This window comes from Anas platyrhynchos, chromosome 5 (assembly GCF_047663525.1).
Source record: "Anas platyrhynchos isolate ZD024472 breed Pekin duck chromosome 5, IASCAAS_PekinDuck_T2T, whole genome shotgun sequence".
NCBI lineage: Eukaryota > Metazoa > Chordata > Aves > Anseriformes > Anatidae > Anas > Anas platyrhynchos.
The window spans coordinates 64,735,051-64,753,939 of record NC_092591.1 but is presented as its reverse complement, the minus strand read 5'-3'; the positions used below and the strand labels follow the sequence as shown (position 1 = coordinate 64,753,939).

The 18,889-nt window shown below is 38.6% G+C and overlaps 1 protein-coding gene across 1 annotated transcript; it reads left to right on the top strand.

The window, feature by feature from the left end:
* Nucleotides 1-3,865: 3,865 nt before the first annotated feature.
* Nucleotides 3,866-18,236, top strand: LOC140002609 (death-inducer obliterator 1-like). Its single transcript, XM_072038507.1, has 6 exons — nt 3,866-3,925; nt 5,051-5,646; nt 6,157-6,310; nt 7,345-7,434; nt 8,081-8,285; nt 14,475-18,236. Exons 1-6 carry the CDS (start codon nt 3,866-3,868, stop codon nt 17,054-17,056), a joined length of 3,687 nt encoding a protein of 1,228 aa, XP_071894608.1. The 3' UTR covers nt 17,057-18,236.
* The last annotated feature ends 653 nt before the right edge of the window (nt 18,237-18,889 follow it).

Below are 18,889 nucleotides of genomic sequence, written 5' to 3'. Positions count from 1 at the left end.
TCGTCCATGTATTGGTAAATAATTGTTTTTGGCCATGCGCGGCGAATTGATTGAAGTGCTGCATCAACATAGAGCTGACATAAGGTAGGTGAATTACGCATGCCCTGAGGCAACACAGTCCATTCAAATCTCTGATACGGTCCTTCACGATTTATAGCAGGAAGTGTAAAAGCAAACCTCTGTTTATCATTGTCATGTAATGCAATTGTAAAAAAGCAGTCCTTGAGATCCACAATTAGTAATTTCCACCCTTCTGGTATCATAGCAGGATTAGGTAATCCAGGTTGCAGTGCTCCCATAGCACACATCTGATTATTAACTGCTCGTAAGTCATGTAGCAAACGGTATTTCCCTGATTTTTTGGGAATCACAAAAATCGGAGTATTCCAAGGGCTTGTTGACAGTCTCAAATGCCCTTGTTGATACTGTTCCTGTACTAATTTATGAGCATGTAAAAGACTTTCCCGTTTTAGTGGCCACTGCTCAACCCATACAGGTTCATCAGTTTTCCATTTAAGTGGGATCGGGAAAGTCCAAGCAATGGCCACACCTAAAAATTTTGATGATCTGTCGTGAGAATTGCTCCCATTTGGGCAAGGATATCTCGCCCTACCAGCGCTTGTACTCCTTCAGGTAGTGATAAGATGGAGACACTGCATTGTACCACCTTATCACCTATTGTCCATTGTAGCACTGGTGACCGACGAGCAAGAGTCATACCTCCTACTCCCGAAACTGTGGCATTAGACTCAAATGTAGGCCAATGTGAGGGCCAATCCTTTGTGCTGATTATAGATACATCAGCACCAGTGTCCAACAATGCCTCAATCTGTATTTTCTCATCCTTTAAACACACAGTGACTTTTTGTCGTGGTCTGTGTCGCATACCAAGTGTCAACAAAGCCACTTTTCCCGTGGAGCCAAATGCTCCCAGTCCTCGATGCTTTGCAGATTCCGATGCTAATGATTCAGCAAGATGAGGCAATGGGATCAACTGTGCTATTTTTGTGCCTTTCGGCACATGAATTGGAGGAAACATTGCAGAAACCATAATTTGTATTTCCCCAAAGTAATCCTTGTCAATAAGTCCAGTTAATATTTGTAATCCATTCATGGTGGCAGACGATCTCCCTATTAACAAAGCTCCCACAGGTTCCTTATTAACAATAACTGGTCCAATAAGTCCTGTTTTTATCCTGGTGGGTCTCGAATCCAATAAAGTCACATCGACTGCGGTTGCCAAATCCAGGCCGAGGCTCCCTCTGGTCGCTGGTCGGAGAAAAAGGGATTCGTCGCAGCTGGTGCTGGTGCTGTTGCCGTCGCTGCCGTTGTCGTAAAAGCCACTTTTTGTGTCGTCGCGGGGCGGCTCCTCCCGCTGCTCCGGCCGTTTCCCGACGCATTTCGGCGGCATGCTGAAGTGCTGTGAGTATTTGTTTGACAATTTTGGCACCACACAGATTCTATTTTGCAGTTCCGTCTAATGTGTCCCGCAACACCACATCGAAAACAACGATATTGCGGTGTCGATACTCGTCCACCGGGGGTTTGCAAAGGAGCAAGGGCTGCAAATACTTTTGACTGTTCTTTCACATTATCACCTAATTGTTTTACTGCTTCTACTAACATAGTCTGTGGGCCTACAGGTACCTGAGACATTCTTTCCAATCCTTCCTCTATTGTCCAAGTACTCGGTAACGTAGCTAATATACTACGAGTTGAAGGGTTACAATTTTGGAGTGCACATTGCCTTAGTATAGTGCCTTTAAGATAATCAGGAACTCCCGCTGCTTGTATCGCATTTGCTACCCGATCGATAAACAACCCGAATGGTTCCTCCCTGCCCTGTTTAATTCCCATGTAGGACGGCATTCCCCCTGGCTCTCTAATTTGTTCTAATGCTCTTCTGGCTAGATTCATTGATACCTTAGCTTTGTCTGGTCCCAAGAGTGCCTGCGCCTCTGTTCTAAAATATGGTCCCATGCCCAGTAATTCGTCTAATGTAACACCATACAAGGGATCCCCAGGCGCGCGTATTATCGCTACCTCTTCTTGACAGATACCATGCCAATATGCATTAAACAAAAGTTGTTGATGCTGTGTCAAGATTAGTTTCATTATGCTACGAATATCTCCTGGGAGCAAAATATTTGTCCCCCAAATATAGTCTAACATTTGACGAGTAGGTTCTCCCTTTAATCCAGACTCATTTACTGTAGATCGTAATTGTGTTAATAGTTTCCAATCTGAATTAGTCAACTGAGCCTGTACATTTCCCTGTGCATCTGGAGGTGAATACACCACCGGATAGGCTGTTGTTATTTGTGCTGCTACTTCAAGATTCCCTTCCTTCATTGCTTCATGTGCTATTTTTTTCCATGTCTCCTCCCTGTCCTGTATATTGATTTTAAATGGACTTGTTGAGAATGAATTTGTACCTGACTCCTCACCCACCCTTTCTTTATTCTCTGATTGTACGGGCGGAGGTACAGGCGGAGCTGTCGGTGGCTGTGACTGTGAAGGTTCTTCTTCCCCTGATATGGGTACCGAAGTCCCTTGTGGAATTATAACTGTTCTATATGATGGTGGAGAGGGGTAAGCTTGTTCCTCAGCTCTTTGCTGAGTAGAGGAAGAAGCAGAAGCCCCCCCCTTCTGACTGGATGATCCTAATCGTTCTGTTGCAGCAGCAGCTATTTTTTGTTCAGCTTGATGTGTTGCTAATGCATTAGTTACCGCCCTCCATGGCTTCATCAATTTTTTTTGCTATTTTATCATCACTAATTACTTCATCAAATAATTTGTCCCCAAACTTCCTCCACTCTGCTTGTTCAAACACAGTATCAGGATTTAAAAAACAACCCTTAACTACCCCATAAGCTAATAACTTTGGCAATTCCTTTTTACAACATATATCCTGTGTGCCCCGCTTTTCTAAAAAGCATTTGAGCAAATTATACGCCGCTTGTCTCTCCATACCTTTATATACGTCGGTACCGTTGCAGCCTTTGCAAAGACCTCGGCGACGCTTTCCGGCGGGACCCTCTATAGGCTCATCCCGGGTGCGAGGACTCCCTTTCCGAGCTGCGGGTGCGGGTGTGGTTCCATTCACCTTTCAGGCCTCGGGTGCGGGGATTCAGCAATTTGTAATCCTTTTCACCTCCTGAGCTGCGTTGCAGGACCGGTCCTTGTATTCCGTCCAACCGTGGCTCGCAGGTACAATTCCAGCGCAGGTTCAACTCCAGCGAAGTCCCTGTTCCTGTATTGCAGGTCCCTGTTCCTGTATTGCAGGTCCCTGTTCGGGCGCCATTTGTTGCGAAACCATTTGTTGTCGACGGAAGGAAGACACAGACGCTCAATATGAGTGATCAGTGAACTTCGATTTATTGGATAGCTCAGTCGTCTTTTATCTAATTCAATATAATTAGCTCATACATATTGCAAAAGCTAAGCTCATGATTGGTTAGTGCATTTCTCTATTCTATCAGCTAGTTTCCCACCAAAATAACACAGTTAGTACTTTCCCAGCATACCAACAGATATCACGTTCTTGTACCTGAAACCTCCCTGAAACCTCCCTAAAACCTCCCAGAACTTACATTCCTTCCCAGGCTGCATTTACGTATTTTCTCAGGCTCATTTGAGCTGTGTTCGATACTTTGTTAACTCGCGGCCTCCTAGCTGCTCAACATCCACATGACCTACTTCACTTACCCATTCCTCCACAGGTTTTGACAGTCCAGCACTGCAAATCATGTTAGTTGCTTAAGTTATTCAGCATGGCAACAAAGTGTGGTTTTTTTTGTTTTTTTTTTAGGGACTTCTTCATCATGTTCTTCGTGGAGAAATCTCACTGTCAAAACTAGTGAGAATGAAACCCGAAGAACTTGTATCTAAAGAACTGTTTGTATGGAAGGAGAAACCAGCCAAAGCGGTAAGCAATACAATTCTCCAGTGTGTCCTTAGATATGAACTAACAGTAACTTCACCAGCCCTTACCACCCATAATTAATATATTGTTTTCTTCCTAATGAAATATGAATAACGTAAGCTTTTTCTCTTCCACTAGCCAACTGATAAGAAAATACAAAATAAAATTATAAAATCAGTATGCAGACTTGTTACTAAAGTGTTTTTGTTTCTCTCAGATGTTAGAGTCAAGAAACAAATCACACGAGATGAAGAAAGCAGCTGTAAAACGGGAACAAGTGCCAGATGTAAATATGGAAGACTCTCCCCCGGTGTCTGATTCTGATGTAAGTATTAGCTATTGCTTTAGCATGGAGGTGCCAAGGGAGATAAATGCTAACTAGGGCCTCAAATTTTGTGTCAGAAATGCAGGTTGTTTCAATGAACTGTAAGAATATCACCTAGTAGGTGCGCTATGAGCATTTTCCTTTTGGTTTGAAGGAATGCAACAACCTAATATCGGGCATATATCGCATGTGCTTCTAAAATATCAGATGATGCGTGTTTTTCAGACCTTTGCCTCAGTTTACAGCAAAATCTTAGCCAATTGTTTTCCCCCCCAAAAATGTGATCAGTATTACAATTCTGTATTCTCAGGAAGCAGTTAATGTGATAGTATCTACTTCAGAATTACATGAAATGAAATGAGGACAAATACTATTTGAGAACTCTGTTTGACATGATATTCTTAAACAAATGATAAAAGGGGAAGAATAGTTCAAAATTCCATCTTTTTGTCAGTGCTGCTCAGAGCAGTAGTTCTGCACAGCCCTTAATATCTTTTTAAAGAACTGGAATTAACGGTTTCAAAAGTATTTTTTTATGATTGAATTTAGCAATCAACCAGAATGTTTTCTGTGTTTGTTCATTTCCAGGAGCAGCAGAAGTCAACCCAAACTGTACAAAATGTAAATAGTGCTCCTTCTCTAGACGTTTTTAGCAGTATGTTGAAGGATACAACAAATGAACATCGAGCCCATCTTTTTGACCTGAACTGCAAAATCCGTACAGGTATCTACAGTGTTGACTTTGTCTGAAGTAAAAGGATTATTAAGAGCATTGCTTGCTTACTTGTTTTTCTCTTCAGACCTTTTCATTGTTAAACAGTAATCAAAAACACTTTAAAATTAATTTTGTAGGTCAGATTTCAGCATCTGAAGATGAATTACCACCGAAGAAGATAAAATTAATGGCTTCTGCTAAAAAAGCAGTGTCAAAATCTAAACCAGAAGTTCAGCGAAAATATGAAAGTTCTGCACCAGCAGCAGCAGCGGAGCCTGCTAAAGAGGCAGCCTCTGAAAACACAGAGGAAACCAAAGTTGCACCTGCAGCAGAAGCAGTTTCCCAGTCAAGCTTAGAAAGGACTTACATTCCTACAACCCAAGGCCATGACAACACAGATACTTCATCTGAAGAACCTTCGACTTTTCCTGCCTCTTGCACTGGTGCAGTTGTCACAACTGTAACAGTTTCTGGCCGAGAGCCTAGAACACCAATGAGCGGCTCCTCTGGTACTACGACCACAGCCCTGCGTTCTGGTACTGCATCTGGTGAAGTTTTAACAGGGGAGACAAAGCAGGAAATGTCAAAACCAGTTATGACTGTCCCCAAATCAGTATTAACAAAGCCATCGTCCTCAGCAGATCCAAGATACTTAGCTGTTCATCAGTCACCCAATATCAGGTGTGTATATTTAATAGTAAGCTAAGCCACTGAATCTCTGGTGTCGCTATGTTCAGTTTGTTTGTTCTCCTTTGCTTCTTACCCTCCCCTGCCAATAATCAAAAGGCATGTTCAACTTTCAATGCGATTACCTGAACTTTAAATTTTTAATTTGTCATCTCCTTGTTTAACTTCTCTAGTTGGTAAAATTTTCTGAGCATCGTTATATATTGACAGTAAAAATTCTTCAATGTGTTTTAACAGATAAATAAAACTTATAAGATATTTGACTTTAAATCTGCATGTGCATTCAAATATATTAAGTGTTTGTGAGGGTTGGTTTAAAGCTGCTCCAGACTTTCATCCTATATTGGATGAAAGTGGAAAACATTAACAAAGCATTTACTAAGGCTTCTGTTACTTGCTTTTTTAAAATAAAGTAATTGATCAATAAGAGGAGGGAAGAAAAGAAGAAGAAGGAAGCATTCTTACTGTGCTCTATAACGTTTCTCTTTTGGATTTGTTTTGCAGTGTTGCTGAGCCACGCTCACCTCAAGGCAGCGATACTTCTCTCTTCCTCTCTCGCCTCAACACCATTTGGAAAGGATTTATTAATCTGCAGAGTGTGGCCAAATTTATCACTAAAGCATATCCTGTCTCCGGGTGCTTTGATTATCTTAGTGAGGTTAGCACTGACATGTTTATGCGTTTAGAATGTATTGCAGTTCCTGTTGTTAGAAAGGCTGGGGTCACTGTGTATGGTGTTATATTGGACGTGTAACAAAAAAAAAAATTGCATCCCTTTAGTAATCTCCTTTAGTAATAGGAACAGTAGCCTGAGGCAGGGGGGAGGAGAGAAAGCCTTTTAAAAAAAATTCCTCACGTATTTGTGAAGAATTCTCATGTCTGTTAATATGTTTATATATATGTTAGTATCTAACATAGAATAATAGCTTGATTTCAAGATCAGGTTTTGACGAGAAGCATCATCAGCATGTGTTTTGAAAGAGATGCCTTGTTCTGCTCACAAACAGATGGATGGATCACTGATGTGATCTATTAGAAAAGTTTGGCCATTTATTAAAAATATCATCCTTTGATTAACTTTGATGCAACTGCTTTTATATTTTGGGAGGGTGTACATTCAACTAATTAGGTAGTATGACAGCTTGTGATGAAACAACTGAGCAGTTACTTAACTTCTCTGAAGAAGTGTATTTGTTGTGATTGAGGGTTTCAGGCGTGTAGTTTAGGTCTTTTCTTAGGAGGGTTGGTGGCTCTCTTGTTGTTTTTGCTAAAACAGGTTTCACTGTCATCATGACAGGAAGCTAACTAGAATTCATATGGGTGCAAAAATTTCAGATCAATTGAAAGCGTAGATAAAAGCTATACTACATATAACAGGTTCCCTGTAAAAGCAAAGCTACCAAATAGAATCGGCTGATAGGCATCCAAAAGTATTTGACCTTCCACTGCTATCTTCGTCAGGCAGTGCTTTTTCCGTTTTGTGTGTACTGCCAGCCTTCCAGTAATATGCCATAATGAACTCCTTGCGTTTTGGAAACAGCCTGTCTGAAATTAGGAATGTATATGTGCAAGTTCAGTAAAACATAGTACTGTATTATCGCCTAAGCTACTGGGATGGGGCAATCTGTGCTGGTTCAAAACTGTAGCCTCTCTTTCCTTTTCTTATACGACCATGTAATGCTTCTTGTTTAGGATTTACCAGACACGATTCATATTGGTGGGAAGATCTCACCGAAGGCAGTCTGGGATTATGTTGGCAAACTCCAATCTTCACTTTGTAAGGTATTTACTTAAAATCCTTTGGAAAACCAGGAAGAAATATACAGCAGCTTTTGATAGAATTTCCTTGTTACTAATTTATATTGATGTCGATCATACCTAGAAAACTCCTGCTACCACTTATTCCATTGAAATTTTTGATTTATTGAAGAAACAGGTTTGCCTGTTGAGCTGCCAATCGTCTTTCCCCTGTGTAGTAGTTAAACATTCATACAACCTATTGTTTTTTAATGATTGAATATAAACAATCTATTTATTCAGTTACTGAAGATAGAAATTCAATTTTAAAAGACTAGGAAATTATTAGTAAGCGTATGTAATAAATTTTACTACTAAAACCCTTATGGATTTAGTAAAAATGAAGCACAGTATGCAAATATAATCTAAGAATTTTCCATTTCTTTCATAATTATTTGAATATTCTGAACCTAAAGAGGTGTAGCTTGATGTGAGATACGTAAATAGTTGGTCTTTCTGAAAATGACAAAATTGATTCTGGTTTAATATTACCAATTGAATGACAGTATTTTCTTAAATCTTGGTTTAAAGCTGCTCCAGACTTTCATCCTATCTTGGATGAAAGTGGAAAACGATTTTATTTGCTGATGTGTTACAGGTTGAATTTTTCCACTTTGATTTTGTATTTCAGGAATTGTTTTTGATTCGTTTGATTCGTTTCCATCCTGCCACAGAAGAAGAAGAAGTTGCCTATATCTCTCTCTACTCCTATTTTAGCAGTCGTCGTTGTTTTGGTGTTGTAACTAATAACAACAGACATGTCAAGAATCTCTACCTGATCCCACTGAGTTCTAAGGACCCAATTCCTTCCAACCTCTTGCCCTTTAAGGGACCAGGTAAGCACAAAATTTAGGGGAGGTTAACTGCTAGGTAAAATTACAAAACGAGTAAATCAGAGACCAATTGGTTTTGAATGTTTAATGTAAGCATAATTAAAAAATACATAATTTTATAAAAACATTTTAAAAGTGTGCATATAGGAAAAAATTGCAAAGTCAATCATCTCAAGGTGACATGGTCTGAAACTCACATAGCCTTTCCAACAAGATAAATCTCTGCTGTTAGGAGGATTTGTTTACCCATCAAATGGAGTACATAGAACAGCCACTATATTGAGACAAACAAGCAAACATTATCAGAACATTCAACCGACCCTACTTTCAACAACCCATAAATCCACCAAGTTTTAGGTCCCTACAAGCCATGTGCTGTCCCCTAAATCACATAGGAGACTCTTATCCCACGGAGCAGTCAAGAAATCTCTGAAGACAAAGGTAACGTTTATGGTTTCACTACATTGTTGTTATCTCTTGGTATGTATTACGCTGTGCATGCAATCTGCATGTACACGGGGTCTGAAATATTCTGTGCTACCTGGATCAAGTTCCAGACAAATCACTGACTTCAGAACATTGGTTTGCCTGGGAGCAGGCAAATTCCTTTTGCGTAGGTGGCAGACAGTAGGTGGTATAGGTTGGTATATATTACGCTCTTCTATTTTTAGTTAGAGTTATCAGCAGTAATGTATGGCTCGAATTTGCTCCATCTTTGTGCATTGAACATGGAAACAGAAGAAATGAGAATGAATTCAGATGTGAAACACCTTTATATTACAAAATTTGAAGTCACCTTCATCTGAGGATGGAGGCGGTGCATATGCTTAGTTTCCAAATAAGTACCTTTTTTCATATAGAGTAACAGGTTGAGGAGCTTAAGAGCTACAGGTTACAATGAAGGCAATACTTCATTGTTGTAAGGATGGTTTGCAAAATGCTAAACAGCGCAAAATAATTACACACTAAAACATGTAAGGAGCTGACCTTTCTGACAAGCTGACTGTCCTCTGCTACCCAAATACAAGTTTAGGACTAAACTCAATAAAGCATTCTCAGGGCTTATATTCATAAACAGAGGTGTGTTCTGCCTGGCCAGGTTTTCACATGTTAATGGCATACGACTTAAAAAACAATAACAAAAAAACACCACCAACAAGTAATGTAATGCTAGGAAAATACTCTTCTTTCCTGCATGAAATTGCAAAGGGCGCTTGCTTTGTGTTCTTGGACAAGATTTTTCTCATACACTCTGAGCCTGTCTTAACCTGCTCTAGGGAAGCATTTAAATGATCTTCCCCTCCTTGCATTCTTGAGCAAACATAGGCTGTCCTTGTACATTATCTTTTATATTTCTGTTGTAGATTTCATTTCAAATGAAGCTTTTAAAGTGGAGGCCTGGCAAAAGTAGACAGACTTGTTAGTATTAGTATAGAAATGAGGAATGTCAGGCTGGTTTTTACAAAATGTAAATAGGAAAAGTTCTTTCAAAACTGGAGGTAATTGCCCAGAAGAAACGTAGGTATAAACACTTGCAGGCATGTATTAATACCACAGCGTAAAAGACTTGTAATACATACTTGTTACTGACATCTGACGGAATTTACTGTTTTTTATACCCAATAAAGATATTTTTTGGAAAGTGGTCATTGTATCCTTAAATTTGTGTACCTTCAAATAGAGTTTAGCAAGTACTCAAAAAACATGACAGTGTAAGATACTTTGATAAATATGACTGGGGGCGGGAGGAGGGGGAGGACAATAATCCCATCACTCCAGAAGTCCTAGCTGGAAGATATTCCAGCTGTATCAACCAGCTCCATCAGGTGCATACGGATTATGAATCTGTTATGAATCCTGCTTTCTGATGGACTGGATTTGGAACACAACTGAGGACCTCTGACCTGCTGTAGTGCCTAGAAGATCTACAAAACTTTGTCATGGGTGATATAAATATAGAGGAACGTGGAAGGATATTCACATTTATTCACTTCAACCACCTCAGATATTTATTACCAGATATTATCTGTTGGTGGGATGTTCAGCATTGTGTTTTTTTTTTTTTTTTTTTTTTCTGGTAGTTTACTGTATGTGAATTTGTTTGTCTCGTTTCACATACACACAACACTATTTAGCACTTTCATCTGTAGATCTGAAAACACTTTGAAAAAAAATTAAAAGGTATAATCAGTCATTATTAGCACTAGGAAGACGCACTTATGGAGGGATTTATTGGCAATGTTGGAAATGTATCGGGTACCATACCTATTTAAAATAGAAGAATTTTAATTTAAAAAGTGTATCAGCAGAGGGCATGCCGCAGTATCTCTTCCGTTAGTTTAAGCTTGGAAGTGTTCTTAAGTATGAAGGCATGAAATCTCTTCAAGATATTTAGAGTACTCATAGCAGTATGGAAAGCAGCAGTAGTAGAACAACATATTTTTGATGTCAGCCACTCCCATTCAGCAAATGTACCGTAATGTGCAGCAGTGTTACAGCGGTGGAAGTGATCTCTATCACTGAATCCAGATACACCAACTTGATAGTTTTCAATCATGCTTTCACAATTAACTGGGACAAGTATTTAAACGGCGTGTTGATAATGATTACAGCTTTGCTTGTATTGGTCTCTGCAGTTAAAAGTGTGGCATAGGTCTGTTCCCTAAGTTTTGCCATCAGTGTACAGAAATTAGGGATGTATCCTTAGTGGTACAGTTAACTTCCTAGCAGCTGCGGATGGTAGGGACAATATGTGGCCATTACGTAGATAAATACTGCAAAACTGATTTCATGAAAATAAAAAACGTATTTGACGAAAAAAAAAAAAAATTAATCCCATAGTAATATTTAATACATCTTGTTTAAATAGATTTAATTACAGGATGTAACTTGATAACACCATCGTGGTCTTCAAATGCAGAATGCATTTAACAATATTTTATAAATAATTTAGCATCAAAAGCTACTAACATAGCTTGCAGCACTTAAAATGCTTGCTTGTGAAAGATAGTTATTGAGCAATAGTTGGAGACTGCAGCCAACATTTTCATTTAGTTATTACCTAAAATTAGGCACTTAACCTATTTATGGATATTGAAACCTATTTACGGATATGGAAATGGAATGGGACTGAGCTTTGAAGTGCTGGTCTGGCTGTATATTTCCATCCAAAAGAAGCACTTACTGTGTGATCGCTTTGGATTGAATGAATTTAGAAACTGGGTTAGGCATCTGTTGAAAACTACAGTATCAAAATGTAAAATTGTAATGGATTTCTTCTCTGACCAAACTAAACAGATTCAGTTATAACCGTTGTTAATTTAGCTTTGGAATTTATCTTGAACGTGTGTTTAAGTTTGACTCTGATTTTATTAGCGATGATCTCTGTCTCTTACAGGGATTCAGAACTGTTTTTCTATCGTTTTGCTGTTAATTTTAGATACACAGTCCAATAGATTTTTGAAACCTGCTCGTTTCAATTAGTCAGTGTTTGAGATGCATGTTGTGACTAGTTGGATAAATCACAGGTCTCTGCAGAAGGGCAGATAACCAATACGTTAACGACAGAAGAACAGTGAATGCTTACGAGGAGTTGTAGGGTGAACACAGATTTGAGAGATCCTCTGCACGGGTCGATGCTGACCAAATGTGGAGTCCTTACTCACCTGCTGATAAAGAAAAAATGTAAAGCAGTCACTCAGAGTGAATCATACCTAACTATTGAGTCTCTTCAGAGTGTACACAGTCTTCCCAAGTAAGCTGTCTTTTGAGCTATGCCCTGATGTTATGTATTAATGTAACTTCATCTGGGGTAGTAAACTATAGTGATCAGAATTGCTAGGATTGCTTTTAGGCAGTGGGTTGAAAGGAGTTTTTAACTGGGTGAATCAAGGATTTGTGATCCTTTCCAAATAATCTTAGATTCACCAAAGATAATTACTTGTTTAGTTCCTGTCCTGCCTCCTTTCGTTGTACATCTTGCCGTCCCTGCCCTCTCACAAGGGCAATCTGTATAGAATTATAAGCAAACTAAATTATAAGCAAGTCTTAGTTTTGGTTAGTATAGCTAGGTCATTTTCTTGATGCATTGATAATTCGTGTGTATATATATATATATTTCTAACCATGGAAGAAAGTGAAAATTGGCAACACAAAATACTGAAATACTCTATCTGGAGGAAAAAACTTGGCACTGAATTTTAAATGTACAAGTAGGAAATAATATGTGCTACTAAATGAAAAATAGAAGTTTATTTAAACCAGCATGGCCAACATCCTCTCAACCACAGAACTATGTAAAACTCAAACACTGAACTTTGAAGTAATCTGAAATCAGCTGTGGAACTAGAATGCATTCAATCAAATTTCAGTGTTATTTTTTTTCAAAATACTTAAAATGAGAGCTGCTTCTGATAGGAAACTTCAAGTAGATTTTGCATTGGCCCCAATTTTTTCTGTCTTTTTGCAAAGACCTTCTAGTGAGTAACCAGATTTTGCTGGTCTCTCCATTATGTGGCTAAAACAGGCGTGCTGCACTATTACCAGTCACAGTCAGAAGAACACAGAATTTCAGAATTTAGGCAGGTTACTGCTTAATGAAATATTTATGCTTAATGAAGCTGTGTTGAAGAAGTCATCGTCTTGATTTACCTGGTTATAATCCTCTTGCTGAGGAAACCTCACATTGAACTTAAGAAATAGGCTTACCTCATTTCATTCTTTCTTAGCGTACGTGAATATAATTTCAGCTATACAAATAAAAACAGCTGATGTAATTTTCTCATAAGATAGTAAATTTAGGAGCCCCCTTAAAACTTTGAATTCCGTTGTTTCAGCAAAGGTTCATACTTATGACTGGTAATGGCAAATAGAATTTATCTGCAACTATGGGAAGTTTGGGTTTTTGCTGGTATCAAGAAGTTTTCAGTGGCAATAATTAGTTATTTATAAGTTGTTCCTTAGTGAGCAGTTGGTTTTGTTTAGTAAGAGACTAAAGATATACATAAATTCATATATTACACCTCTTTGAAACTCTTACTTAAGGGTCATGAATATAAGGGACAGTGTAGGTTTTAGAGTCCTCATCGTATAACCACAGTAAATCTCTTTGCTGTTAGTTTCATTTCTGTATTATTGGTTCCTTGCTGGATGCAAATATTAATATGGCTCCCAAATGAGGATCTCAAGTCACTAAATCCAGAAGTTAAAATCCTCTCTTTATATGTTTTTTCTACATTTGCCACTGACTGTATGTTAAAGGATTTATTCCCTGCTCTTTATTCTGGTTGTATTTGTCTTCCACGAGCGCCTGTGGGAAATGTGAATGTACAAGGAAGGAATACAATAATGTGAAACGGACCTTCAGCTGTTTGCATTTTTCCTCTTTATGGGAAACTTTCTGGTCATTTCTGGAAATGCTTCTCCAGGGATTCAAGCCTGAAGCTTTCACAATGGAGTAATTCTGCTCACATTTCTTACTTAGGGAAGGGTCTGTGGCATCAAACTCAATTCTACAACAGTGTTAAAAGTCACCTTGATGGAATGGTGTAAATGTCAGTCCGGTATTTTAGCACAGATTAGAACAGAAATGTAATTATTAAGTTTAACAATGCCTCGTGCTTTCTTTGTAACAGAAAGTGAAGTGTTTGTTGTTGTTGTTTGTCTGTTTGTTTGTTTTAATAGCATTAGTTTTTTTCTCTTTATTTCTAGTTCTTCAATTCCAACGTAGCCCTACAGAAAGTTAGATTGCTTGTCCAGGTTTTCTCACTTATCAGTATCTCTGTGTATATAAGGTATTTGCAAAGCATTTAGAAAGGAAATATTTGATTGGGGGAGGAAGTGGACAATAATAAATAGAAAGTAATAATACAAAAATAGGAAAACTTTCTTTAATTTTTGAACAGCAGAGACATTTACAAGGACATCTTTCAGTAAGATTCACCTGTTACTGCAATATTAAAAAAATATCAGGGAAAGAATTAAAACATTTTTAGTTACTGTATACAAATTTATATAAATAGTAATTAAATATAGACACATAGGCTTATGGGATAATGTCACTGCATGAAATTTAGAAGAACTGTTACTGTTATGACTCATAGCTGCCATTATATAAAATGATAAGTCCCTATTGAGAACACAGATAAAAAATAGTAGTTTTTTTACACATGCAATCTTTGTGTTTCCTTTCAGGTCTCGAGTCTTCACGTCCAAATTTAATTCTTGGATTGGTTATCTGTCAGAAAGGGAAGCGTCTTGCTACTACCATGGATACAGACAAAATAGAGAAAAAGCGCAGCCGAATTCAGGTGCAAGAGGAAACAGAAACATCGCTGTACTCTAAGGGGCCAGTAGCTTCTTCACAAGAAAAGAAAACTCCGAAATACACACTGTATTCGGGAGACTCAGCTGTAAGTACAACACTACCTGGATCTCCTCCACCTCCACCCCCACTTCCCGTTCCAGAAACCTCATCAGTTACACCTTCAGTATTAAAAATACCGTCCTCGACTAAGAGTGGAACCACAAGTACTGTACCACCACCAGTTTCAGCTACCGCTTCTACAAGTGCTACTGCTACGCATTCTTCATCCTCAGAAACTACCACACCTGTTGAGTACATCCCCCAGACACTTTTTGGTAAAAAGAAGACTTTTGAACCTCTTGCTAAGGAGACTGAAACTGTCCAGTCTTCAAATCAGGAAGCTAAAGCAGCTGTGGATGGAGGTGTGTCAGCTGTTCCTTTGCTAGATCCCATTGTACAACAGTTTGGACAGATGTCAAAAGACAAAGCTATAGAAGATGAGGAGGATGACAGGCCATACGATACCGAAGAAGAAGATGATCCAGAGAAAGCTTTTGAAATGCAGACCAGTGAAAGCAAAAAACTGTATAGTGTGGAGAAGCCCAGTAACACAGCAGAACTAAAGGACGAGGCCTATGATCTGGAAGACAAAACTATCTTGGAGGAAGCAAAAGTTACGGTTGATGATTTACCTAACAAAATGTATACAGACACTAAAAACACTTCCGTGGAAACACCTGCCTCGTATGTGCCAGATTTATCTGCGTCTTCATCCTTGGTGGAACTGCAAAAAATGTTAGAAGAATTAAACAAACAATTAGAAGAGCAGAAACGACAAACTGAGGAGCAAGAAGAAGCCCTCAGACAACAACGAGCAGCTGTTGGTGTTTCAGTGGCTCACTTCTCGGTGTCTGATGCTTTAATGTCACCTCCACCAAAATCTTCCCTAATAGAGACTGAATTGTTCCATCAGGACCAACAGGCTGCGCAAAAAGTAGATTTACCTTCATCTTCCAATCAGCAAGCACAAGTTTTAAACCAGAGCTGTGACCCTCAAGCGAGTTTTCCAAACACTTTGCAGACTTCACTTGGTAAGGAAGATAAAACTTTAATTCCTGCTACTCAGCTTAGTTACGGTGGTGATAACTGGGTTTCCAGTGAAAAGCCTCCTGCAGTGCTCCAAAAAGAGGCCCCTAATAGCAAGTTTGAAAATACTGTTCAAGTTACTTTGGAAAATGTGAGTCAAGCAGTTTCTGCAGAACCTTCTACATCCAGGCCTTTACGTAAAGTGCTGCTTCCGACACCTCCAAGTACGTCTTTTCAGCCTAATTTCTCCACATCTAATGACAGTCAGTCTTTGCAAGATATGCACAAAGTATCCTGGTCAAACGAGGCAAATCCAATGTTTACTTCTCAGGAAAAGGGACCTGGTCACTTTGAACCAGACAGGGGTCTTTCTGCGGTGCAATACGAAGAACAAAGAAACCCTCAGCCTCATCAATTTGTAGAACAAACTGAATCTCCACCAGTTCAGGGTGAGGGTGGACCTCTCCCACAGCACTTTGAGGAGAACCGAGCTGGAGGTCCGTTTTCTTTGTCTGGGCAGAAAGGAGGACCTCCAGCACCACTGATGCTCAATGCACACGGAGGACCTCATGGAGCTAATTTTAGAGGCCCAGCGCCACAGTTCTCAGAAGAGCATGTTTCTCCAAATAACGATGGACAAAGAGGATCTGCCCCTGGAAGATTTGGAAGTCAAAAGGGTCCCATTCCTTCCTTATTTTCTACACAGCATGGACCACAGTCGCCACAAAATATGAAGCCAACCCCAAGACCACTCCTGGACCTTCCCAGTCATCCACCAGGCCACAGAAAGGAGACGTGGGAGGAAGCTGGGCCGTCTGCACCTCTTTCTGGTATTCCTGGGCAAGGGCCCGAGTCAGAAGGACAGTGGTCAGCATCTGACTTCCGAGAAGGCAAAAATCTTGAATTTAGAGGCCAGACATTTGAAGGGAGACAGAGAGAGAGATACGAAGGAGGAAGTAAAGACAAGGTTTTAGATCAGCCAGAGCCTCAGCAAGCAGATAATCGACAAAGCAGACCCTTTGAGGAAAGACAAAGGGATCGAGAACATGGCAGACCTTGGGAAACAGACCGTGGCAGAAACTGGAACAGAGACAGGGACTGGGAGAGACACAGAGACAAAGAATGGGATAAAAACAGAGACAGAAACCAACGTGACAGAGAACGATCAAGAAGCAGAGACAGAGATCGTGACAGAGACCGAGACCGGGATCGAAGCAGGGAAAAAGAGCGAGATCGAGACAGAGATCGAGATCGTGAAAGAGGAAAAGATCGGAAAGATCGGAGTAAAAGTAGGGAGATCGGTAAAGAGATGAAGCCAGAAACACCTAAGGAAGGTCAGAAACCAACAGAAGCAGAAGCTTCATCTTCCACTAATCAGTCATAGAACTATAACTGCTGTTATATTTCCCATAGATAATATACACCACTGCAAGGACTGAGTCAATGTCTTCTGTATATACTGTATATTCTCACCTTTGCAAAAATGCTGTTGTAAATCTAGCCTTACAAAATGTACTGACAAATTAGCAATTTTTGAACAACTGAGAACGACAATATTCAAATAGGTAAAAGGCAAGAACATACTGGACTTTCACTTGCTGCATTTTGTGCATAATGTTTTTCTTATAAAAATTCACAGCGTTACCTGTTCTGAGATTTTGTTTTTTCTACTTGCATCTTTATCTTAAAATTTCCATGTACAGTACAGAAATGGAAAAAGTCTAAGAAGAGCCCATATTGCTTTTTAAAATTATAAGGTTATGTTTTCCAGTAACTTGAATTGTAATTTTGTAAAAGAATTTAATCAAGACCTTAGGAGCCATACCTTTACATCTCATGTATGTGATATTTTGGTGTCAAAGTTGTTCCCACAGCACACGCTTTAAACAAGGAGTCAAATATTGCTGTCTTGTTTATTTTACAATGCAAGGGTCATGCGTATTTAGGAGAAGGCTGCAGAAGAACAGTGTTACTGATTATTGGACGGAGGATTTGAAAATGGAATGTTAGAAGCTTAAAGTGCACTATCTTCCTTTTTATATACAGGTATTTTGTGTTTTGAAATCCATCTGTTAAGTGTACAACAACGAAAAAAAACGTACCTAGTTTTTCATGTGGATGAGGGGTTTTTAATTTCACATTTTTACAAACCTGCAATTAAAGAGTATATAAAAGTAGCACCTTTATAACCAGCAAAAAAATTAAAAAAATCAGACATCTATTGGCAAAGAGCTAAGACTACAAATGAATTGGTATACCAAAGGAAAGAAAAAGAAGTTTGTTAAATAAAAGAAGTTTATTAAATGGGCCATGGAATTTATTTCTTCGATTTAAATTAATTATGTGGGACATTTCTTGGGTTTTCTTTTGGCAGAACCTTGCTGGAAATTTAAGAAATGTCTCCATTTTCCTGTACTTTCCACTCTAAAAGTGTTTTGCTCCTGAAAAAAAGAAAAGAAAAAAAAAAAGTGTCACTGTTGTCAGACCCTGCTTATGCTGGTAGTGTATATAAGACTGTCCACTGAAAAAGGTATAAAACTGCATTAAGTTTGAACAGAAGATTGGTAATATTAATTATTAGTAATATTAATTATTAATTATTTAGTAATTTTAATAATTATCAAATATTAATTATTTAGTAATATTAATTATTAGTAATATTGGTCTGTATTCTGAACCCGTAGACAAAATGTTAAAATGCAAAGAGGCGGTATTAAATGCAAACATCTACTATGGTGTAAGATTTTTCTTAATGAGATGTTTTTAATTTAAAGATATACGTAAAAGTATGCAAAAAGCAAGTGTGTTTGTTTAGGTTTACTTGATAGAAATTTCTGTAAATTGTATTTTATATGACGACTTCACAGGTTTTTGTTACTTTAAGTAGAATAAACATCTACAGTGAAACGTTGTCCATTTCTTAAATCTGTACATGTGTATTATTTTCTAACTAGCTTTGCTACTTCTCAACATGCCACCACAAGAGGCTGATGGCACACAAGTTTCATTTCCATCTGTTTAACAAAAGGTATTTTACAGGATGCCACCACACCCAACTGATACTTACTTGTAGGTGTTCTGAAAAACATGTGAAAGTCTGTTCTTGTGATTTTTTCTCTCAGTTCTAACACATGCCCATATTTATTCTGAAGATTTTGTTGTTTGAGTTACTTTCAGATTTTACACCAAAAAGATCTGGAGAAATGAATAATTAAGT

Bases quoted from the DNA above. Each gene is read 5' to 3' on its own strand.
- LOC140002609 (XM_072038507.1), top strand. From the start codon at position 3,866: ATGAAACCCGAAGAACTTGTATCTAAAGAACTGTTTGTATGGAAGGAG. The intron at 3,926-5,050 runs GCGGTAAGCAAT...TTTTCTCTTCAG, and splicing joins GGAAGGAGAAACCAGCCAAA to ACCTTTTCATTGTTAAACAG. The intron at 6,311-7,344 runs GTTAGCACTGAC...CTTCTTGTTTAG, and splicing joins GCTTTGATTATCTTAGTGAG to GATTTACCAGACACGATTCA.